The 14679-nt window shown below is 36.8% G+C and overlaps 1 protein-coding gene across 11 annotated transcripts in view; it reads right to left on the bottom strand.

The window, feature by feature from the left end:
* Positions 1-14679, bottom strand: part of RASAL2 (RAS protein activator like 2) — a 320061-nt gene that overhangs the window by 16797 nt on the left and 288585 nt on the right. For 8 of the 11 annotated variants that reach the window (XM_031936941.1, XM_031936942.1, XM_031936936.1 and 5 more), the window contains 7 exons: positions 13006-13560; positions 11587-11731; positions 7658-7802; positions 7267-7503; positions 5849-6050; positions 3261-3460; positions 1627-2488 (listed from right to left, as the gene is read on the bottom strand). In XM_031936941.1, the coding sequence (XP_031792801.1) occupies positions 1627-2488; positions 3261-3460; positions 5849-6050; positions 7267-7503; positions 7658-7802; positions 11587-11731; positions 13006-13560 (2346 nt within the window). The remainder of the gene's footprint in view (positions 1-1626; positions 2489-3260; positions 3461-5848; positions 6051-7266; positions 7504-7657; positions 7803-11586; positions 11732-13005; positions 13561-14679) is intronic. The other 3 variants (XM_031936943.1, XM_031936938.1, XM_031936939.1) reach the window with 1 other exon arrangement.

Here is a 14679-nt window from a genome sequence, read left to right as displayed (position 1 = left end):
CCCCAAATGTTCCTGAATTTAAGTTCTTTCTCTCTTCTATCAAGTCTGAACTCATAAAATTTTTAAACAACCCTAACCCCCCACTTTTGAACATATCTGCCATTTATAACTGCATGTATTTGAAAAATTACAATTTATAAACAAATAACATGGAAGTTTGTCATTGGTTTATGTGGATTTGAAGAGGGTATACATGTTGACATGTGACTTTTCCCCAATATTAACAATTAATTTGCTTTATAAAAAGGATCCTTCAAAGAGATAAAAAAAATGGGAAATGACCTACATGAAAAAATGCTTATAGCAACTCTCTGCGGTGGCAAAGAATCAGAAATTGAGGGGATGCTCAATTGGGGAATGGCTAAACAAACTGTGGTATATGAATGTAATGGAATACCATGATTCTGTAAGAAATGATGAGCAGGTGGATTTCAGAAAGGCCTGCAAAGACTTACATGAACTGATGCTGAATGAAGTAAGCAGAACACTGCACACAGTAATAGCAACACTGTATGGATGATCAACTTTGATAGCCTTTGCTCTTCTCAGCAATACAATGATCAAAGACTAAAAGACTCATGATGGAAAATGCTATCCACATCCAGAGAAAGAATTATGGAATCTGAATGCAGATTGAAGCATAATAATTTCACTTTTAAAAAATTAATTAATTTTAATAAAAAGAGTTCTTGACCTTATGAAATGATTTGTCATGCTATTGTCAGTCCCCTTAGTATCTTTTAAAATAGCATTAGACAGAAAAAAAATTATAGAAATCTCTTTAGGAGCTCATCTTTTTAAAAAAGCAACATGTACCTATATTTTCCAGGTAATAAACTTACTTTCAAATAGTAAAATATGCCCTATTGATTCAACCTGTAAAATGAAACGAACATGAAAGGACTGGGTGTGTTAGCTAACAGTCAAGGGTAGCAGTTATCTTAATTTTCAGGATTGTTAAGTATGGGTGTGAATACTGCTTGGGCGAAGCCTATGTAGTGAAATAGCAGTGGTTTGAAAATTCTTAAGAGTCCAACCACATGCATTTCTTTAATTCTCACCCCTTGACTCACTGCCTTTGCCCCTCTGTGTTCAGCCGTTTGTTTTTCTCACCACTTCCAGGAAAAAGCTCCAGGGGCCTCTGGCTCCAGAGGGAACTCTGAAGGAAGGCAGGGCCCAGCAGAACAAACAGGACTTGTAGACGCTCCCTCTACTCCTATAAGCTTGGGGGGAAATTAAGAAGATGTGTCCTGACTTACAGAATTTAAACAACTGAACTGGCCTGCTGGCTCTTGAGTATGTTCCATTACTCCCTTTGTGCCACATACCTGACTAATTAGCAGTGGAGGACATGACTGTTAAAAGGAGCAGAGCCCACTTAGTACTTTGGCCTGCAGGGCACTGAGTGAAACTGCACTCGGTTTGCCTTTCTAATTCTAAGTCTCCTTTTCTCTACCCAGATATGATCTGGTTTAATTTCTTTTTCAGATTAAGAGTCAACAGAAACCTCCATCAAGTAAGCACCTTGGGCTTTTTTTATTGGATTCCCTAACAACTGGTGTTGTTAGAACCTAGCTAATAGACTATATGGGTTGTTGCAAAATCTGTATTAAACTGTACTCCTACCGGCTGTGTTTGCTGCCGCTGGATCGCTCTCACTTTGGGGACGGGACTTTCTCTGGAGGAGGAGGACTGCTGCCGGGACCTGCTCCCATTCTGCACAGGTTCAGCCACTAAGGCAGCCGAGGCTACTGACATGCTTCCCGTGCTCCGTAAGGAAGCGCTGTGGGGCAGGGAGTGAGGGCCTTTGGCTCGGGCGCCCAGCCCGGCCTGGTCCATTTTGCGGATCTGTGCTTGCCCAGTACTATTTTGCCGTGGAAGTGCAAGAGGTATGTGTCTATCAGGCCCCGTGTGCCGCCTAGAAAAGTCTTCACTCTGGGTACTGCGTTTGGCGAAGTCTTCCAGGCTACTGTTGCTGGGTCCACTGAGTTTGAAATCTTCACTATTACTTTGGCTTCTGGAGCTGGCAGTGCTTAAATTCTCCAAACTGGAATCCACAGAGGCCTTTGGCATGGATGGGGTGGGGTTGTTGAGGTGATACACTGGGTTTTGGAAGGACAGGGGTTGGAGGCTGCCTGGCTGGCTCAAGGCAGGATGCAAAGGTCTCCTTACTTGGGGAGCACTCTGTGGGGTACTCTGTGTCTCTCGGAGTTGTTTGATACTGGCCACTTGGGTGATGGAAAGCTGGCTGCCGGTCAACCGCATGGGCACATCCAGCATGATGGATGTATGGTCCATTTGAGCAGCATGGGGGTCCTGAAGATCCATAAGTGAAATGCTCCTTCCATTAGGAAGTCCATTTTCCTTTTCATCTTTTTCAGAATAAGTCATGCTTTGGGAGGATGCTTGCTGAACCAACAGTAATGTTTTACCTCTAAAATAGCTATCTGTGTTTTCCTGGGTTGGAGATTTTAACTTGTGCAATTCACTGTAGAAAAGAAAGAGATTTTGAGTTATCACCTAGGCAAGAACCCAAGCAATTCATACTAGCCATGACAATTTTCTCTGAAATTTCATGGGACCAAGTATTCTCTTTACACAGTTTTCTCTTCAAATTTGAATTTCACAGTGAGTTGATTTTGAAGATAAAATATTACATTGTTGTAGTTTTTTTCTAAAGGAACAGACCCAGACCCACACCTCTGAATCTTACTGCCATTACTTTGTTGCGTTTCTAAATAATGTTCAAATATGGTTTTAATTCCTCCCAAGTCTCTTGATTTTTAACCTATTATCATCTCCTCCCTAATTTTTCTCAATAGGACAAAATTTCTCTGTAGATCTTCTAGGTCTTGCCAATCTCCCTCCCCTTCTATGTTCCTCCTTCACCCATGCATACAATATATTAGAACTAGAGTTTCATTTGATATAGATCAAATATTCTCTTTTGGAATTTACCTTCTAATTACTACTGTTGGGAAACAGATCAAATATAGGGATAGAGAAGATCATTGAAGGCCCTTCCTTTTCAATCACCAACATGACACATTAAAACTGAAAAAGTGAGAACTAGAGAATAGCCAGCTAGTTTAACTGCATCATTTTACAGTTGAAACAACCAAGGCCCAGAGAAGTAACTGATATATCCACTATATTGGGAGACTGTCCAAAGTTAAGTAGATCTTTGTTTTCTAGAATTTAACCAAATCTCCTGATATTTCACCTATTTGATATTAGTTTAAATTCTCCCTCTTTCATACCTGTCAGTGGGGTCCTCAAATATCTTCTGCAGCCCCGAGGAGAGACTGCCACTGACATTTGGGCTGGAGTTATGTTCAGTGAAACGTCTCAATTGCTGCTGTATTGGTGTAGGATTAGTGAGAGACTTGGTAATATCAGCAAGAACACGAGGGAGTGGTCCCAATTTTGCCACAGTTGCCTGTAGGAAGGAATTTTCACCCTGATTGGATAATAAGCATCGGAACATCCGCCATGGTTTTTTTTTTTTTTTTTTTGGGGGGGGGGATGATGCACATTGATGGAAGGGTGAAGGTTGGAAGGAAGGGTAGATTTTTGCATGTGGGTGTGGCAGGTTCATAATGCATTGTTATGGAGCAGCATAACCATGGTGACGAGATGAAGAGACGAACAAGGTGTGCAGCGGACATTGAGGAAAGAAAGGAAATAGAAAAGAAATTAGGATTAATGCAAAATAAATAAATAAATAAATAAATAAAGACATGCTAAATACAACCACATTGCCATTCCAATTTAAAATGGGCATGCAAAGCAGACTAAGTCTGTGGGGGTGGAGTAGGTCAAGATGGGCTGCAGGAATGAGGCAAACCAAACACCTAATAAAAAGGCATTCAAAAGCCACAGGGTCGGCTAGCTGGAGGTAACTTCCAGGGTTAACAAGTCACGTGGGAAAAGAAATGCATGCTGATATACAAGAAGGTGCTGCATTCAGGGGTCCAAGGGAACACTGGAGGGGCAGAAGGTTGGCAGGAACATCTCATTTTCTATGTATGCTGACCGCCACATTCTACTGCCAATTGAATGTGCATCAGTAAAACAAATCTCTTTACAACAATGTCCTATCAACAGCCACCACAGAGACTCCTAGGGGTAGCCCAGCTTCTGAGGGCTAAGTCTGGATTCGTGGAGAAGCAGCAAATTTAAACCAGAGATTTTAAACCATCATTCAGACTCAGCTAATATTGTTCCACAAAATATTTCAAACCCTGCTGATGCTTTTTGCAGTTAAAAATAATAACCTTTCAGTACCAGCTTTCTTTCTCCTATTTTTTTTCTCTATTACTAGACCTCCGGATTGTTGTTGAAGGCCTGGTGACTTTAATGGGGAACAAAGACAAGCTCAACTGGCCTCTCTAGTTTGGGTTTTTATGTTTATGCTTCAAGCCAGGGTTCCTTGGTCTTTTGCTTCAAAGACTCTTCTGGCAGAGTAATGAGGCCTATGGATTCCGTCTCAGAATAATACTTTTAAATGCATAAAATAAAGATACATAGGAAATCTCTTATCATGAAATATAGCCACCAAGATATTTAAAAAGCACAAATGCATGAATTCCAAGTGAAGAATCCCTTTTCTAAGCAGTCATTAAACTCCTCCATACTGTTCAAATGAAGAACATACTGCCTCTTTCTCTTTTCACTCACATTTTGCCTAGTAATTCTTTTTGATCAGTAGCTAAAATTTCAGATACTCAGGTAGATGTAAAAGCCACAAGGTAGACCCAGAACAGAGCTGATGCTTGTGGATTTTGCCAAACACAATATTGCTTAAGAGACCCCAATAAAATGGTCTTTGTAAATAAATTTTGCAATATGAGGAATCTTAATTTTGCATCCAAATGTTCAAGTGTTGACAGAAAATAACTATATAGATTTTCATCATGACAAAGTATATTTGTTTTTGGAAATTATTCTAACATACTACCATATATTTTTATATCATATCCATGGTGAACAGACACATCGATAGATAATTATGCCACAAATCTTACTGGTAACCAAAGTCCACTGAGTTATTCTCCTCTGTGAAGACTGTTCTTCCTGTCCAATTTCCTAAAGGTAGGATTGGCATGATAGAAATTTAATGAGGAACAGGAGAAAATGTAATTTTCTTTAACCTCCAAGTGGGGTAACAGTCAAAAAAAGAAATTACTTAAAATGATTGCTTCCTATGTGTCTAATTCACACCTGTGGAGAAACAACACACCTGGATTTTCAAATCCCAGGTGGACTCTGTGGCATTAGCAATTATGAAAGCCATTTTTCTGACTGCAAGGAAATGTATTTCTCTATTTTGAATATAATTTCCTCAGTTTTATGACAACATCAGCACTTCTGTTTGAAATAACTATATGGGATCCTGATTCACTCTATCATATATGATATTGGACTGCAAGATTAAATATTTGATATCAGATGTTTGCTGAAGCACCAAACCCAGCAAACTGTAACTTTCACAAATTTCTAGATCCACTATTAGATGAGATACAAGGTTTTTCATTATTTCACCAATATGAGGACACTATTACAAATGCACATATTAACTGTTATGTACTGTTACTCAAAGAGCTTTCTTATTTGCACCTCTATTTCTTCTGTCCACATAATGAACACTAGTATACATAGTAAGTGCAGTTAGACATTTAGGATAAATCATTCTATTTACAAACCTGCTTATCCCTAGAACCATTGGGCCAAATGTTATCTTTTCAACCAGTGCTGAAATGGGTCACCATCTCATGCCATCCTGTATTCAGGTACATTAAGATTTCATATCTCCCATCTCCCCTTTTATGCTTCCAGCCTGCTTTACCTTATCAAGTTGGGAAACAACTTCCCACAATAAGGAATGCAAAACAGAAAGCTCTCTGCCCAGATCAATGTAGCCATCAAAGCCAGGGGTATTTGAGATGGTGTCTGGGTTAGAAATTTCCAGAAGAAAGCGCTTCATTCCACTCCACTCATGTTCTAAGAAATCATTCATGAAAGCCATGTATTCCTCTTTGTTACCAAACCTGAAGCAAAGGGGAAAAAAGATAGTAATTTTTATATAGAATATACTTGTAAAAAAAAAAAGGGGAATAAAAATGCACATCCTTTTTTGGAGTTAGGAAAAGTTAGAAATCTTCTTAAAAGAACTCTTTTATCATTTCACTTCTCTGCTCAAAAGTCTTTCATGGTTTTCTACAGATGATAGGATTATATCCAAAGTCTTTCCTTCTCCATCAAAGTCATTCTTTTTATTGTCACCCACTAACTCAAAGAGTAATTGTGAAAGTCAAATGAGATAGCACATGTAAAATCTGTTTGCAAACCTTAAATCACATATAAATATTACTACTGCTGTCAGTACTACTACTACTTCTACTACTACTACTACTACTACTACTACTACTACTACTACTACTACTACTACTACCACCACCACCACCACCACCACCACCACCACCACCATCTTCCTATATACTTTTCTTTGCTAGTGTTGTTTTTCCTATCTGAGATGCTTTTTTCCCACCCTTTCATTCAGCCAAATTTTATTTATCCTTCAAAATTTATGAGTACTAAATCCTCCATGAAGCTCACCACAATTAATGCAGCCAACATTAATTTCTCACATCTTTAAACTCTTTTAGCAGTACTTACTGCCTATATACACAGTTTTATGAAGGTCTCATGTAAGGTTTCATATCTTTAAGAAGATACATGGGACCTTCTCTCCAGATAGTTTATGGAATTCTCATAAGCAAGCACTACATTTGAATGCTTCCACAGTGTTCACCATGACATTGGGGGTTTAAGAGATATTCAATAAATGTTGATATAAAATAATGGTTAAATCAATTATAACAATTCCTATAAATATTTTTTTACAATGAACAATTTTTTACAATGAACATGAACAGTAAAGAATTGATATTTAGTGAGAATCTATTAACAGTGCTGTAACTTTGATCAGGATTAGTTCAACTCTCAGTAAAGAGATGTGACTGTGTATGTATAGATGAATACAGCAGAGCAGTAGTGGTATCCTTCTGGAAAATTTATACACACACATACACTCACACACACTCTATCTGATCATGTAATCCTTCCAGGATTTCTCATTATACTAAGGTAGTCTGTAATCAAATGTTTGTATAAATTTGTAATTTGTAAATGTTCCCTCCTTCTCTCTCTTTTTCTTTTTTAACTTTAATACTTGAGAGATGTTATTATGTCACCATCACCTACTTGGCAAAATTTGCAAGGTTCTGAATAACCTTGGCAATGAGTGTCAAAGTCCTAGATGTCCGGTCATCAGGATATTCCTGCATAAGGCTGAAAAGGCTGGGGGACATGATAGCTGGGCACAAGAAACGGAGGAACAGCGAGGCACTGATCAGACGCTCACTGATATCTTGCTTGCCTCTGTTCAGGCACTGTTGCTTCCAAGATGCAAACACTTCTTTCAATTCACGGGGGAAAACGCTAGGGAGAAAAAAGGAAAACCCTAATTAAATATACACAAAACAGTGTATGATATAACACATTCCTTTAGTTGGGAGATTTTAAAAAACCTACAGTTAATCTTATATGCAAATATTTAAGTCACCTAGGCAAAAAGTGATGTCCATATGCTCACCAGTAAGAGTTGATGATTTTGCAAAAAGCCAGCTCACAGCACATTTTCAGGTTGCTTTGGTGGTCAAACAATTCACTGGATGAACATTTGCTGGGATCTACTTCACAATTCTCATCTGACTCATACAGAGCCTTGATGAACTCCCCTATTAGAGGGAAGAAGATGACAGATAGTGGCAATTATAAGAAATGTGTCCCTGAATAGCATCAAAATCCTATTTAGGTTTTCTGTTGGCAATTGTCTTTTGCCCTAGAATTTACTATGGGGAATTGCTTTTTGAGACCAGATGCCAAGGGCTTGAATGACTGTCCATCAAGAATAATTGCTCTGAAACCATGTCCTAGGTACCAAGATATCCTGTCTCTGGCAGAGACTAGATAATGATGCTGCAGATCAGAGGTGTTATTTTTGAAGACTTCAAGCTACTTAATAAACATTAATTCATTAACCATTATAAAGACTCAACATAGTAGACAGTTGGTCAACATTGCTATCACCTTTTAAGAAACACAGACCACAAAATCTGAATGAATTATGACTGCAAGTACTAACGATACAATAGATTTAAACTGGAGTCTAGTTTCTTCTTGATGTCCTTTTTTTTCCCAAGAGACATCTAAAAGTACAGTTAAACCATCATCTTGGAAGAGTAAGACCTGTGACTATGAATATTCTATATCCTTTGTATTTCATGGTAGATCTCTAAGGAAGTTGCAAGAATAGTTCTTATTCCCTTCAAATCAGTTTACATTCCTTAAGTACCATTGAGCAGAAACAATTTCACATGAACTCAATGAAGTGATCAAAATCATTTTCCTGGAATTGTGAAGAGCAGTTGTCTTAGGAGGCACATTCTCTATTAACACGATAAGATATTCTTGATATAATTAGCAATGTGATGAAGAGTCAAATTCATTTTAAAAAAGCTATAATGGAGAATGGCAAGTGTTAATTCTGAGATACAAATTTGCTGAGAGTGATATATGTCTGCATAATTTTTAAGATGTTAGATGCCCAAAACTAACATTTATATTGTTAATTATTTATCTACTAACTCACACAAGGATGATCATATTGTAATGCAAAGAATTCAGTATAGAATGATCTAAGAGAAAGTGGCCCATGTCATAAAATTATGGTCATAATATCTTCTTTTTCTGTAATTCTCCAAGGTTCTCCAAGGCTAGTCAATAACTGATACTAATAATTCACAGTTACTAACATGTACTTTTCATTATTGCTGTTGATAGAGAAGCCAAATGAAATTTTAGGGCTCAGAAATAAATGATTAAAAAAAAAAATATTACCATCTACATTAAGGTGTTTTAGATTTGTTTGAAGATAACAGTACAGATCATTCTTCAAAACACATTGATAAAATGTTTGATAATATGGATGTTTTATAATAATAACAGAATTTTCTGGATATTATATTTCCACATAGTGTCTAATTAAAAACACTTATAATCTTCAAAGACCTAGTTATAACTGTTATTGTTTATGGGAAATCAAAAGTGAAATGGGGCTCTTCTTAATATGTTATTCAAATGAAAGCCAGTCCTTTGAAAACTCAGGACTTTTATTACCTTTAAATTTCAATACTTTATTTTCTAGGAATTTTGAGGAATAAACAAAAATATTTTAACATGGAAATATCTGAAATGAATTCACTTTTACCACCGGAGGTCTGTTAAGTAAGGCCAATATGAGGAAACTCCTTTAAGGACCTGTCTGGTGGAATTTTTTTCTGTGAAGAAAGCTTCTCCTCTGAAACCCATTTTTCTTATTGAGACTTTTAGTTCCTCTAATCCAAGATACATCAAGAATCATCTTGTGCATAAAGCCTTCTTTGATGCCCTTAACTGATCTCCAGTGGCCTTTCTTTCAAAATGCCTTGTAAAAATTACTTTGCATTTATCTGTGCTACTTTATTTATATTTATTCTATTTATACCTGTGTAAATGTATTGCTATAAATATTCTATTTATACCTATGTAGCTTCCTGTTTTCTGTCTGATTAAGATGTAGATCCTTCATGGTTTCATTTACTGTATTAGCATCCTCAGTGCCTAGCCCAGTGTCTGGTACATAATATTTATTGATTGGCTGATTGGATTTTAACCACAAAGGTGAATCTCAACTCCAAGGAAACAGTATGAGTAACGCAAGGCGACAGAGTTTTCAGTGCTTTAATCAAAACAAATCAAGGCAATTGTGTGCTACACAATAGACTAACAAATTTTAAACTGAATCCTGTCCACATTCTGAGGACATTTTAATCAATACCATTTAGGCATTGAATGACATGCAGAGAGTTAAAGGTAAAACCTCAGTTCCTGGGAGGAACCTGTTGACGTTCTTGTCCATTACATTTTCTAATTAACTGAGGGTTAGCTCAAGATCTTTTGGGGTCAATGTCTACTTGTTATAATAGTATTAATATTAAACTTTATTGGTATGCTTCCTTGGCTAAGCAAGTGTCTTATGATAACAATATTTAATTTTCCTTAGATGATTAAGGTTCCTCGGGTACTTTAAAGTCATTATCTAAAACACAGATTATCATAGATCAGTATTGTCAATTGAGTTGACACTGACTTTAGAACACATTCTGGGAAATGCTTTAAAAATACACATGATTTTTGCTTTTCTTCCCAGGTTATTTTTACCTTCTTTCTAAATCCAATTTTTTCTTGTGCAACAAGAGAACTGTATAAATATGCATACATCTATCGTATTTAACATATACTTTAACATATTTAACATGTATGGGACTGCCTGCCATCTAGGGGAGGGGGTGGAGGGAAGGAGGGGAAAAGTTGGAACAGAAGGTTTTGCAAGGGTCATTGTTGAAAAAATCACTCATGCATATGTTCTGTCAATAAAAAGCTATTGAAAAAAAAATACACATGATTGGGGCAGCTAGGTGGCGCAGTGGATAGAGCACCAGTTCTGAAGCCAGGAGGATCCAAGTTCAAATTTGATCTCAGACACTTAACACTTCTTAGCTGTGTGACCTTGGGCAAGTCACTTAAGCCCATTTGCCTCAGGAAAAAACAAAAACAAAAACATAAAAATTTTACTTGTTATTTTCCTCCTTAAAAAATTAAAAAACAAAACAAAACAAAACAACAAAAATATTTCAGTTGATTACAGAAGTTATTCCAGTTGCAGTTTAAGAGCTGAAAGATTCTTCAGAGTTCACAAACCCAAAGCATAACTGAAGAACAACCTGAGGTACCCAGTGAGAGGAATTTTAGTTAACTGAATTTTATCACACAAAGCACAATGAGGAATCACAAAATAAACAACACAATCTACCCCCAGAAAACTTACCAATGGAGAAAATTGCTCCATTGAGAGTAACCATTTTTTCCCCACATTGGCCATTTGTTTTATATTTTAAATAAAGTAACAGATCAATTTGATTATTCAAATCCCTTGTCCTAAGTCTTTGTTAAACTGTTTTATGTCCCAGTAAATAATATAATATTCACCATCTATTTAAATTGCTCTTTCTTATTCAAAATATGGAAATACATTTTTATCGCATTCACATGGAAATTTATTTAGCTCACCATATTGTATGAAGGTGATATTGCTTTGTGAACTCAACAATAAGTATTTAGTCAACATATATTTTACTGAATACCTATAGTGAACCCGGTTCTAAAAGCTTCATCTGCAATTTTACAATACAGTTTATAATGTGAGTGCAAAAAGGGACTTATGTAAATTAAGCTGCACAGTTTCTTGACTTTAGTCAAAATCAAAACTAAAGGAACCAAGTAAAAAAATGAGAAAACGAGAAAAAATACTTGATTACAGAGCAAATTGGAGATAAGAAGCTACTAAAGTGAGTCTATTATTCCTTTAGGTTGAAATAGTAGCAGAAAGACAATGGATATGGATGGGGGTTTGCTTTTTACCAAGCGCATCATGGAGATACTGCTGTCCTACTAGCTTCAGATACTCCTCAATGGATTTGGTGGCGATTGTGTTCTCCCTGAAGATTAATACATCGTGCTCTCCACAACGATCCACTTCAGACATCACCAGGTCTGTCAGAAAATCCTGGAAGGGCATGGTTGAAGAAAGCAGAAGGCAACTGAGAAAATGATGCATATTGCAGGAAATCATGTGATTAATGGATGTCCTATCTTCTAAACTGAGACTAGTGGAGTCTCTTAGGACTAGAAGACAGAATTCATTTAAGATTCTTTTTTTCTTTGTGTGACCTTAGGCAAGTCACTTAACCCCAATTGCCTCAGGGAAAAAAAAAGATTCTTTTTTTTCTTTGCTTTTAAGTGTCAAAGGTGTCAGTTTAGCTGCTATAAGGTGGAAGAGTAAACTAGTAAACTATAAGTGATTGTCAAATAAAAAGAAATTATTAAATGATCTTTTTCATTTTACATCAAAACTCTAAGCACTAATGGACTTTTATCTAGAGTAATTCAGAACCACAAAAGAACAACTGATTAATAAGCATCAATAGTACTTTTTGCTATTGATGAGCAATTTTAAGGAACAAAAGACATACTTAACATATTGAAAGTGAGAAGTATCCCCAAAATTGTGTTATTAAATGTCACCTCAAATCACTAATAGTAGCACAAGAAAATTCTGGACTACTGCAAGTAAATTAAACCATAAAATAGAATAATAATCTGCCTATGTGTATGTCTGTTTCTCTTCAAAGTTTGCAAAGTACTTTACACATGTGAGGCTCACTGGCACCTATTATATACTCCTAAGAAATATTCAGTTATTAAGTCCATTTTATAGAAGGGAAAACTGAAGGTGACAGAAGTTGAGTGGCCTGTCAACTGTCACATGGCTGTTAAGTGTCAGAGATGGGATTTAAACCCAGTTCTTCCTTATTTCAGAGCCAGCATGCTACCTAATGAGGAAGATATGATTTTAAGCTTCAGGTGAAGTGCTTTAACCACAAATGCAGACAAGGCCTTTTCTACAACACAGAGAGCTCCCTTGGGGCAACAGGACAGGTTAAGGAGCATGCCCAGGGGATCATAGAACCAGCAGAACTTGAACCCAGATCATGATAATTCTGGGGGCAGCTCTATATTCTGCATGCTCCTTTGCTGATGATCAAGTATATGGATTTATTCTAAATGATGTTTAAGAAATCTTAATAAACACTGCTCTTCTCAAGTACAAAATGAATGGTCTCTGTCTCAACTCAAAGCATCCTCAACAAGCTATTCTAACTATGAACCAATACATATACACTTATTTGACCTAAGTTGTTGATAGGAAAAGTCCTAGTTGTATAATCACGTCAAGCAGAATTTGCAGTTTGTGGGCCCTCCTTCTCCTTCTCCACCTACCCTGGCCCTGCCAGTGCTCTGAAGAATGTGCACTAAGGCACAAGCCAGCTCTTCTTTGTTCCGCACACTAATCACAGGCTCTAAGACAGAGCACAGCATGGTGTAGTTGCTGGTGACGAATTCGGCAAATTCTTTGTACTGCTCCATAGGTAGAATGGTGATGGTCTGGAAACGTGACTTAATCCGAATAGACGGGCCTCCGGTCTTCCCTTTGTTGGGTGTGGGCGTGCTCACCGGGTACCATTTCTCCACAAACTGGCGGCCAGTTACACTAGCTGTGGGAATGTTGACAAGTCCTACATAGTTATTCTTGTCCTTTTTCTTCTTTTTTTCCATGTCCTTATAAATGTGAACTGTGATGCTATGGAGGGGGGGAAGACTGTAAAATTCAAAATGTTCACCCCAGAAAATATTGTCTGCTTTGGTCTTGCTAGTTGTACGAGCAAAAAGGGTATCATCAAGGCACAGCTCACAAAAATACTTCTTCTTGGGGGCCAGGTCCTTGGCTTCAATAATCCACAACCGTAAAACATTCTCAGCCCTTCTACAATTGTCCTGTAATGAAAAAATGAGGACAAATTCAAGAACTGTTATCTCAGAATGGAACTACTGAAAACCAACAATAACTTAACAGGTATTCATGCAGTTTAATAACCTGTGGTTTAAACCAATTCTGTAGAATTATGAGGTCATTAATAATAAACTGAAGTCCTTAAATGTGTTGATTTTCATCACGAATATCAAATGATGGCAAGAACTTCTGATGAGAAAGGAAGACCTGGGAATGATTTAGCTAACAACACAGTGTCAGAGACTGATGGATTATTCCTTAAAATATAGGGAGGATGGTCACATGTCCAAAGATAGAATGCATTTAACAAGAATTGGCAAAAATATATTTGCCTGCAACTCTGTAAATCTAATGAAAAGATGTTTAAACTAAAAAGAAAAAAAGAGGGAAAACACCTTTAAGTATGTCAACCCGGCTAGATAACAGAGAGAACAGAATAGCAACAACTTAGAGAAGAATAGCAATAAAAAATCTAGAAATTTATAGGAGACAAAATACATGAAAATAATCTGCAATAAACAAACTCTCAAGTCTCATAGTGTATACAGTTGTACAAACTATGGGTAATAAATAACTAAAGTAAACTGATTTTATGGGTACTACTGAATCTTGTTGGTTTGAGACCCATTAACTAAGATCCTGAAAAGACATACTTATTCAAAAGAAATAAGAGAGCTAAAAAGAGTGGGAAAGTGGAACTGCGATATCTATCAATAAAATATACTTGCGGTTGCAAATATAGTAACCAGAGAGAGAGAGACAGACAGTATGGTAGACAAGATATGGATGACAATCAACAAAGAAACATGGTAAACTGTAATTCATCTGGATGAAAAGAGGACAAAGATACCAAATTGTATATCCCCTTTGATCCAACTGTACCACAAAGAAGTCACAGAAAGAGAAAAAGGGTTTATATACAAAAATGCTAATAGCAGTTCTTTTTGTGGAATCAAAAACTGGAAACTAAGGGAATGACTTTTTATTGGTGAACAGCTAGACAACTGCAGTATATGAATGCAATGGAATGTTATTGTGCTTACAGAGAATCTGAGACAGTTTCAAAGGAAATAGGGAAGCTGTCTATTAATTGATTCAGAGAT

The sequence above is a fragment of the Sarcophilus harrisii genome, chromosome 4 (assembly GCF_902635505.1).
Source record: "Sarcophilus harrisii chromosome 4, mSarHar1.11, whole genome shotgun sequence".
Classification (NCBI taxonomy): Eukaryota; Metazoa; Chordata; class Mammalia; order Dasyuromorphia; family Dasyuridae; genus Sarcophilus; species Sarcophilus harrisii.
This window is presented reverse-complemented; position numbering and strand designations above follow the sequence as displayed.